At 43.3% G+C, this 10,827-nt stretch overlaps 1 protein-coding gene across 1 annotated transcript in view; it reads left to right on the top strand.

The window, feature by feature from the left end:
- Positions 1-8,788: 8,788 nt before the first annotated feature.
- Positions 8,789-10,827, top strand: part of znf385d (zinc finger protein 385D) — an 82,826-nt gene continuing 80,787 nt past the window's right edge. The window contains exon 1 of the mRNA XM_027287086.1: positions 8,789-8,823. Coding sequence (XP_027142887.1) covers positions 8,802-8,823 — 22 coding nt within the window. The 5' untranslated portion in view covers positions 8,789-8,801. The remainder of the gene's footprint in view (positions 8,824-10,827) is intronic.

Here is a 10,827-nt window from a genome sequence, read left to right as displayed (position 1 = left end):
GGCCGATTACCTGAAACCCCATTTCTATTCCATTTTCAATCCAACAGTAACTGGAAGTGTAACTGCAGTGGTTTTTTTTACGTGTCATTTTATTTCTTTACTGCTGCAGGCTGCCATCTAACCCAGCTTGAAACTCGCAGAGAAGAAAAAGGGCTCAGTATCTTGCAACATTGATGATATCCCTTAAAGAATAAACCTATTCTCAACACAGTGGTCCTCGGATGACTCATGACTGTAACTGGAAACAGTTATGAGCTTAACTCGCATGCCAGGTCCGTTTCGAAATACCTCCACTTGTTTCAGCTGTTGTGTATCGGATTTCAGAATAAAAGCACCTCACAACTGCTTTGTTTCGCCGGTCTTCTCCCCTACAGGTACGAGCGGTTATCTCCCGCCTGTTCGCTATTCGCCCATTGATGTAAAACACATGGAGAGGAAATGGTGGGAAACCAGATTCAATCCCAGAAGGCTTAGTGGGAGGGACGCAGGCCGCAGTGCCGTCGGCGCACATGTAGGTGGGTTACACACAAGCCACATTTGACATGGTGCAGTTTTATGTAGCAGTGGAGTTCATAAACCCTCCATCACAGTCATCCGTCATCAGCGTAATACTCGGTCTACTTAGAAAAAGCTTGTGGTTGAGGCGACGTGGACCAGAGCTTTCTCATCTGGTGTCGAGTTTCCACTTGTGCAGTTATGATATTTCTCTCTGCGAGTGACTCATAATCGCTGCTCGATCCCAATAAAAATGAAATGCTTCAGTTTACTTATTTATTTATTTCTCATTTTTTTCCTCTGTTGTCATTACATTTCAGTGTCGGCGCTCTGGAGAGGTGTGGCAGTTATAGATGTTACAACAGTATTACAACATCTTGCATTACACTGACGTGTCAGCGAGGACAAGCTGACATAAATATTCATAGAATAAGAAATGAACCTGGACACAAACACGCTGCGAAAAGTGCAATCTTCACAGATCTTTTAGATTCTGCCTCTTATTCTCTTGTCCTCATTTTGCTTCCTTTTCTTTTTTTTTTTCTTTAAACAAGACTCACAATAAAACTAAATAAAGCAGGTAATTGCATGCGGTAATTACCCCTAAATTACCTCGATTCATTGTTTCTCTCCAGAAAGGATACAAGAGGTGTCAATGATGGTGATCACCTGAAAATGTACCCTTGTAATACTTAAAGAGTCCAGCCCTACTTGATTTGGTGATGCTGGCGGTTACCGTGGTAACAGCGAGTGCGGTTTAATACAATAGTAAACACACTTGGAGCATTTAAGTATTTTTTTTTTCAGTACTGTATCAGAAAAACAACTGGTGTGTCTGTTTACAACGCAACCAAACAATCTCCTCTCATCGCCGCTGCCGCTCTGTCTTGTTCCATTACTCGCTGCAACATTTAAAACCGAAGATAAATGCCGTAAATTCAGTTTTTCTTTTGAACGTTTTCTCGATGAGTGATCACTATCAGTGCTACGAAGCAGTTTCTTGTGGTTGCTTCATAATAAAAGCCACCCCACTTTTTTTTTTTTTTGCTTTTAATGTGAAGCAGCTGCAGGGTTCGCATAGGCGGTAACTTGATACAGCTCTGATCGCTAAAAGTAAAAAAAGTGAGACTGATATCAATGAGATAGGATTACAAGCAGCAATGCTGGACAACATGCACGCGTTGTTTCCTGTGAATTGCCTTCTTGTGAAGGCAAATCGAATCCAGGACAGGTGTGGTGCACCCCGCCACTAAGCCCATATTCAGACTAAATCAAGCGTTGCAGGGATTAGCAGCAGGTTGGTATATGGAGGTGTTTATTGTGTGAAACAACCAGAAACGTTTTATTTCTATGATTCACCGGGTTTCTCGCTACCGGCTCTCCACATCAGTGTTGTATCATCGGTGTTGAGACCACTTCTTAAAGGCCTTGGCCTCGTCTTGCTCTCAGACAAAGAGGACTCTGGATTTTAGTTCAAGACCGGTCAAGAACTCACAGCTGTAGGTATATCACTTATTAACTGTGCAATTTTTGATTTATTTATTTGTTAAATGTCTGGGAGGAGACATCAGCTAAAGCTTCTGGAAAAAAACAAAGTTTCCTAAACCACAAAAAGCATCATCTGCAATCCAAAAGAACACACAATGTTTCAAGGCGAAGCCTAATGAGGTGACTACGCTCCACCCAAAGAGTTTTCATAAATATTAGCTACCTAAGTAGGTTATATACTGTCTGGTCTTGGTCTTGACTTGGTCTCAAGGTCTCAAGGTCTTGGTCTTGTCTTGCTCTGGTCTTGGTCATGCCTTGGTCTCGGTTCAGCTGGACAGCGCCGCTGTCTGTCTCTTACAACTGCCGCCAAGACTCGGACATCCTCCTGTGGTGATCTCCCGCTATTCAAACAGAGGATTGGAGTGAAAGAACAATGCTGACCTCAGAGTCCTGAAGAAGAGACACAAGGAGATCAAACTTTTCATTTTTTTCTGGACTTGTTGGGACATCTTCAGCAAAACAAAACACTGAATCTGTTTATGCGGGCTTCGTATCTCTCCATGCAATCAGTACAGTTTGTATAAAGCAATGCTAATACACTTTGCATTTGTTAATACTGCACCGCTCCGTGCTTCGTGTGTGGTTTATCACAGCCAGCCGTGTGGTCGGTTCTAGCAACGATGCAGACAGACATTTCCTTCGAGCTACTGGGCTGCAGCTCTGTTATATTATTTGCACACGAGTTTCATATTTAACTTGCGTAACATCTGTCGATTGTTTGTCCTCAGATCATATTTTTCACTTACTAAATTTGTGTATCACTTAACGTTTCAGTTGAAGGCTCAGCTGGTTTCTTGGTGGCGCCACATGGGTCAAACCTACTACAAGTTTTTGATTTGAGACAGGCCGAAGCAATCAGAAGTCTTCCTTCCTGTCTTCCTCTGTTTCTTTACCATCCTCCAATCCTCTCCTCTTTCCTCTCTCTCCTCTCTCTCTTTCTCTCCGGCTGTTGGACGGCTTTGAAAAGTCGAGAGTCTGCCTGTTGATCAGATAGCCCTATAACTAATGAAAAGCGTCATGGAAGTGACAGCAAGATTAATGAAGTATCCTAGGCCGCACTCTCATGTGGCACGCTGGGGCTTTTCCTGCCGGGCTGCCGTCGCTGCTTAACCGCTATTTATGGTGACAAATAATGCCCCGTTCTGCCACCGACACCTGCGAGTCAAGGTTAAAAAACATATTTGCCACAGCCGATGCACGAAGGAGGACAACAGGACAGGGGGAGGGAGGAGGCGGGGGATAAAGGAATAGAGGATGGAAGGGGGACAAAGAGGTATAAGGAGAAAGGGAGATCTGCCATTTCAGATATAGAACGGGATAGAACTTATTTACTGGAGCTGGACTCGGAGTCTGGGGGGATGGTGGGAGGCGGACAGGGAGAATGGGAATTCAGGATTAATTGAAAACATCTGTGCTGTGCAAAATGGCCTCAACAGAGGAGCCTGGAGAGGGTGATAGCAGAGAGGAATCACACGCCGCACTTTGTTATATTTGATTCTGTATTTATTTATTTATTTGTTTGTTTGTTCACTCGTGAGGAGACAGCGGATGATGTCATCATCTGTCTGGATGGATATCTTGGTGTGTGTGTGTGTGTGTGTGTGTGCACGCACCGACAGACATCTCTTTGATCAAGAAAGCATCTCATTCGCAGTCGATACCGGCGGGCCGGAGCTCAGGAACGGTCAATTCTGTCTGACCTTCAGCATTACAGTGGGCCAATCAGACAGAGTGTGTGTGTGTGTGTGTGTGTGAGATCAAACCAAAGCCCATGTGGAGGTTAAATCTGTGTGGGAATACCATCAGAAAACACACACACATTACTGTATACATGGTAACAGAGATGAGCACACGTGGATGATACACACCGGGGCCGAGACCCTCGGGATCGTTTGAACTTCTGTTATTGATGCTGTACAAACATGGAACATCTGTACGGAGACACAGGTGCAAATATGTGCAGTGTTAAGCTTCTTGTGTACAGTATACACACCGTGTTTCGACACATCCTCGTGTACAAAAACACACACACGCATATATTTATATATACACATAATGATTCAGCATCATGTTCACACCTATGGACTCAAACACCGCAGACGAAGTTCTCCAGCGGCTCGACTCCGGGAAGCTGAGAAAGATTCAACTTTTACGTAAACGATGACCGACTGTGAAGCCGAGTTGTTCGGATCACGGTGCGAGACGGATTCGAACTCATCTGGTTAATCTCATCAACACTCGGACCACAATCACCGTGTGTTTACACTTTACACTAACATGTGTTTTTCCTAATTACATGTTAATGCCAGGTTAGACTAGCTGGGGTGTTTAGCAATGAGCCTGTGATACACAGACTAGGTAGACGAGGCATCAGCTTTATGTTACATTTTACTGTAGTTGCTTCTAATAAGCATTATTTATAGGTAATAAGGCCCTTGTAAGATGCTTATTAATATTAATATGTGTTAATTAGACTATAGAAGTGTTAATAATAGCATCATTAACATGTTACGAGACATTTATAAGCACTTATGTCTTTTATTAACGCACCCAAGAGTTAACAAGTTATGAGTTTCTTATAATTGTTTATAAAAGCGTTACAAATACATTTTATTGTTGTATTATTAAGACTTCTTCTTACTTTCTGACGCTTTTATTAACAGTTAATAACACTTTATCAGTTCTAAAGTGAATAAGAAAGAGCTTATTAAGATTAATAAATCTTTTTTCATGCTGTCTGTCATGCGGTCTCTAGGTTAAAAAAAAATGTGTCGTCTTTGTGGGTGCATGTGGAATAATACATTTTAAACTTCATTGCTAAAATATTGTATTGACGTTATTATTTACTTGACCATGTAGTGCTGTTTCCAGATGGGAGAGCAGCAGTAGTTCACAGGTAAGAAGTATAATGACGGATTTATTGACCTTAATAATAGTCTTTTTTTACATCTGGTAGCTGGAAAATGCACGTGGCGTGCCGTAGCTCACCTGGTTAGAGCACATGAACCGTGTAGTGAGTCATTACCTGGATTTGATTCCAAACCCAGGCTGTGTTTATTGACCTTTCGTAAAGCCGGTCTTTATGCGATCCAGTGCTGCAGCCTGTCCTCATGCACGGCTTGAATCCACCACAAAGACAAAAAGAAATATGAATTCAATTAAAAATGAGGTCCGCTGACAAAACACGGTTTGAGCGGAGAAATCTTCACGCTAACATACTGTCGATATCACATCAGGTTTGAAAGCAGCGATGACGTGCCACCTCTCGCTTTGAGCCTGTTATGTAATCGTCGTTTTGCACTGAAGATTACATTTGACTCACAACACAAACACAAGATAAATACAAAACCCCTGACAGCACCTAGAAGACATTTCTCATCAGCTGAAAGATTCCTTTGTGCTGCCGCGAAGAAAAATATCAGACAGAACATTTTCTGTTGTTGTTTTGTTTGACGAGGTGAGACTCTTTTTTCCTTCCCTATAGTTTTCATATAATCCATATTTTCTCTGCATTGACGAATGAGGGGGCATGTGTGAATGCAACTGTGTAATCTCTTCTGTATACATTTGTGTGTGTGTGTGTGTGTTGCAGCTGTTAATGTTTAGCTGTGTGTGTGTGTGTGTGTGTGTGTGTATGTTTGTTTATGTATGTTTCTGTAGGAGTGGGCGGACCCTATATACTGTATGTTTATTTATGTGTATGTCTGTGTGTGAGTTTCTTTGCTTATTGTCCAAGTTTGCGGATTCATGTGTGTGTGTCATCTTTCAGATGTTTGTTTTGCTCTCGTTGTGCATACAATTTATTATTTAGGGATCTGGTTGTTTATCTGCTTTTGTGTGCAGCCTGCGCATATCTCTTGAATCGCTTTTGTGCCTGTGTTAGTCTTCTAAAACTCCTGTGTGAGTGTGTGTGTGTGAAGGCTACAGATAGAGAGCAGCAGCAGCAGCAGTGTCTCATGGCTGCAGAAGCAAAGCAGCAGCAGCAGCAGCAGCAGCCTGATATCAGCTCCTGTTGAGTCTGATTACAACCAGCCAGAGAAGAGAGGGGGGAGAAAGAACGAATCTCAAAAAGAAAGAGAGACAGAGAGTGTCTAAGTGAGAGCAAAACAAAACAGAAGGACGATCTGGGAATGTGTGTGTGTGTGTGCGTGAGAGAGAAAACAAAAGAGCGAGTGTCATCAACAAAGGGTGAAATGGAGGTAAGAGAGCAGGGCGAGACGACAGAATCAATCACTGCACTCTCATGCACTTAAGTAACTGTGTTACAGGCAGATTTCTGCAGTAATTTGATTTCTGTAGCGCCATATAAACAAGGTGGTTTCCATAATTGGGGTAGGCGTTTAGAGAAACCTGATTATCCTGTTTTTATTTCTGCTGGAGAACAGACTTCAGACAGGAAATGTATCACTGTGACAGCAGAACAGCGGGAGGAGGTGAAGGATCATCACGTGTAGTGATGCGTCCATGTTTCAGAATCATTTAAATCAAAGGCGTGCACCGCTGTAACGTGAGTGGAAATGTTCCACACACACACACACATGAAAAGAACACTAAATTAAACATTACAAAACACTTTCTCTTCGAATAAATCAGCTGTGCTTTTCAAAATAAAGCTTGGTGAAAAGAAAGAAAAGTGATTACTGAGCTGCTGCTTCGGTTTTTACAGTTCGATGTAGCCGTCTTGATCCTCAGGGGTCGTTCCAAAGAGGAAACGCAATCTATTACAAGAACACAAGGTCATCGTCCTTGGTGGTTAAAATAGAAAAATAAAAATAAAGAAACAAGAAGAAGGTCTCTTCTATTAACACATGGTGACATGTCAAATCAAAGGTGGCGCTGGTGAGCAGCAACACGCTCAGTACAGAAGCTACATTACAGCGAGTGATTAAAACAATTCAGTTCATAGAACAACACGTATCTATACATACGTGTATACAGCATATACTGTGCATATAAATACATATATTAATACATATATATGTACATAGTAGTTTTCTTTTTGAATGCCTACTGTATATCTACAACACTGATTGCCAAAGTGGGGGTCGGGACCCCCTGGGGGGGTCGCAAGATGATTTTCAGAAATCAAATAAAATTAAAAAAAACTTTTAGAAATAGCACTTTTAGCCATATGTAACAAAACATCGTGCTAAACATTACGACATGTAACAAAAGGACAAATCAGCTGACATCTGGTACCGTTGTTTTGGGGGTCACGGCTGATCTACAATATTTCCATGTTGTATCGTTAAATCTCAACCAACTTGTGCAGCAACATTTCCAGTCATATAAATATGTGCATAGTGTGTGTGTGTGTGTGTGTGTGCATCTTAGTACACAGTGCTATTTCTGTGAAATGATCCAACGTGGCATGTTCGTATACTTTGAAAGGTATTTCGAGTATATCCTGGATGTTTTTTTCATTATTTTTACTTTTCTTTTCCATCTGGTGTAATGGTGAGCTGCTGTAACATGTGTGAGACAACAAAGTCCTCTTATCAATCTAATCTATCTTATGTGTGTAGGTTTGTACACTGAGAACAGTGTAAAATTCTTTGCATGTGCAAACACAAGTGCTACCACTGGTACTACAGCCTAGTTGCACTTTTAGCAGGTACAAAGTACATTAAGTTGGAGTCACTCTCCTTTCAGCTCGACTCTCTCCTGAGGGAAATACCCCGTCTCTTACCGCTCACTGTCTTCATGTTTCATTCATTTGTTATCTGGCTGCTGACTTTATTTGACTTCCTGTTTATGCTGGACAGGTAGTGCAGTTAGAGAAAATGAGCTGAAGACGCTAAAAAGCACCGACCCGTAACATATTCACGAAACACCTGACAGACTTTGATATGTAGCCTGACGGTCTCCTTCCTGTGTGTTGCCCAATTTCGTACATAACCTGATTCCTCTCCCAGCATGTTACGTGCTGAGTGAAAGGGAGAAAATGATAAGAGGCAAAATAAGAGGGAGAGAAAACACACGGCAAAGATATTACTGAGGTGGAAAACACAGAGAGAGAGAGCGATAAGAAGGAAGAGAGGAACTGGAGGGAGAGCGAGGGAACAGTCAGAGTAAAGAGGGAAAAAAAGAAAAAAGCGAGCGAGTTGGAGATGGAAGCAGGGAAAGGGGAATGAGATCAAATAAAGGAGAGACAGCGGGGGAAAGCAAGGGGTGAGACTGAGAGGAGAGAGAGATGCTTGGTTGACACATAAAACAAGATGAGACACCTAGAGAGAGAGAGAGAGAGAGCGAGACAGCATTTGTGAAGAAGAAGCTGTTGCTGGAAAATGTAGATAGACACCTCGGGAGAGAGAGAGAGAGAAAGGAAAGAAGCGAAGGGATCCAGTGTGTGGAGGGGCCAGAGGAGGAGAGGAGGAGGGAGGAGACAGAGGAGGGAGGGGAAGAGTAAAGAGGAGGGGAGGGGACGAGACAAGCAAGGGAGGACCAGTACGAAGAGAGAGAGGAGAGAGAGGAGAGAGAGAGAGAGAGAGAGAGAGAGAGAGAGAGAGAGAGAGAGAGAGAGAGAGAGAGAGAGAGGCAGAGACGGAGGTCCACACAGCAGTGGCGTGCAGAGTGCAGCATGCAGACTGGCCATTGACGCTGCGTGCTGCTGCGGCTGCTGGAGAAACACAACATGCACAGTCACACACACCCCTGAGGAGTGTATGAGACATTGCCCAGGCTGCCGTCCATGGACACACACATACTGGGAGGGCACAAGAGAGGAAATACGCACCAGACCCACAGCCTGAGGAGCTATGGAGAGCAGCATGTTCTTTGGTGAGTTTGGATTCATGTGTTTGGTGTATAGTGCTTAAATATCTCATCCTGGTGTGCAGACTGCTAAAAACTAAAACAGAAGAAGTGCTGGTTTCCATTAAAGGGAAAAGAGTGGGAAGTTACACACCTAGGAGACTATATATATATATATAATAATATAAGTGTGTGTGTGTGGTGTGTGTTTTCACGCATGTGCTATCACAGTCAACAGAGTAACAAGTGCACACTCCCCTTCTCCTCAATGTAAATGTGTTCCAGCCTGCCTGTTACTTGTTCTGGAAACTAAAAAAGATGGATAGGAGAGAGGCGGCTGCTGTTACAGCAGGGGATTAAAAAAAGAAAGAAGAAAGAAGAAAGCGTGAAGTCGCACGCCGAGGGCTCTGAAAAAAAGAAAAAGCTCAATGAACCTGCTCACCAGGTAACCCCCTTTCCTCATGCTCATGCTCTGGTCATTGGACTAAATCCCAGCTGCTGCTGCTTGGGCTGCTCTGGATTTCAACTGTGGCTGTTTTGACCAAGCTGACCGTCCGTAAGAATCCAAATAAGATCGGAGTTGCCAGCCCTGAGAGACACTTGATGTTCTGTGTGTAGAAGAAATTTAGAGACAGCACCCATCTCCATTAGTATTTTTATGGAAAGAGACTGGAGGAGGCTTAAGGAAGACTTAATGCGCGACCGGCTTCTCGTCAAGGGCTCTTCTCACGGCTGGCTTCAGTCACATAGGAGGAATAATTACACAGGGATCCTGAGTTCTGAGGGGTGATTTGTTTAAATGAAAGACTTTTTTTTTTTTTTATCCCGGGGATTAAAGTGATCTGAAGTTACAGACCGTGGCTTGTAACAGCGAGAAGATTTCTCTTGTTATGCTAACACAGAAGGAGGGGGGGGTGGAGGAGAGAAAGAGAGGGAGGGTGGGGTGGAGGGGGAAGAAGTGCTGGAGCTTATAAATGAATAAAGCTGTCAGGTGCAGAGACAGCTTCAGCTCTTTCAGATCCACCGCGATGATCAGTCGGTCAGGTGTGCGGCAAAGAGGAAAAAAAGGTGACGAGGTCCGTTGGATGGAGTTTTTTTTGAGAATTTGGTCCCGTTTAACGAAATACAGAGAAAACTCTCCCGGCCTTCCACCAAGCGAGGTTGGCTTGTTGTGTCTGCGTTTTTTTGTCAGACAAAGTACTACGAAGCATCTTATCTCCACCCTCGGTGTAAGGCAGGAGGAGTAAAGGTCACTGTTTGTGTTGCATCGTTTTAAACATTTATGGATGCGAGCTGAGTGCGCTGCACCGGAAAATAGATGGGTATCTCTTGAAAGATTAATAACGCCGTTTGTTCGGCGCTCTGCGTCTCTGCTGTTTAACCTGGGAAATGTTTTCGTTAAGGGATTAATATAGTCGACGTATCATGAGGAGAGCGGATGACATTCTTGACCTCGCCGAAACAAGATACCGAAATGGGGGGGAAAAAACCCCCAAACAGATCAAAAGGAAATGTTCCTCTTTGCATTTAAAGCTGTCCACGCAGATCAAACGAAGCCAGTGAGAGAAGCGTAACCCAACGGGCTAATAGTTTCGTGAGTGTGTACTGCAATAATACCAGCTATTATAGAGTTGTTGAGTTGAAGGCCCAGAGGAAATCTATCCGGTGTGTCTGGGTTTGCGGTCGCCGTTTTCGCAGCAAGCAAACGTCTTTTTGGTTAACCTCAGATTATAGAGCGCCTGGGAAGTGATTGTTGGATGGATTCAGAGACGGCTGTGTTTATTAGTGAGATGCACTCATGACAGCAAGCAAGAAGCTACAGTATGCTAATCTGAAAGAAGGACGGAGGTTTGTGTGCTGAAGCGACGCCGGGCGAGATTATGGAGTTGGGTAAGAACACAGAGATTATCCTGTAAAGGTTAATTGGAAAATCAGTGGAAGTGTTTCCTTACAAACGAATAAGAATGTCTTAAATCCAGCGTTGTAGTCACTTGTTTCGGTTTAATGGGGGTGAAATGATTTTTATCTACC

The sequence above is a fragment of the Larimichthys crocea genome, chromosome XIII, assembly GCF_000972845.2.
Source record: "Larimichthys crocea isolate SSNF chromosome XIII, L_crocea_2.0, whole genome shotgun sequence".
NCBI lineage: Eukaryota > Metazoa > Chordata > Actinopteri > Sciaenidae > Larimichthys > Larimichthys crocea.
The sequence above is the reverse complement of the archived record's forward strand: the minus strand, read 5'-3'. Positions and strand labels throughout refer to the sequence as shown.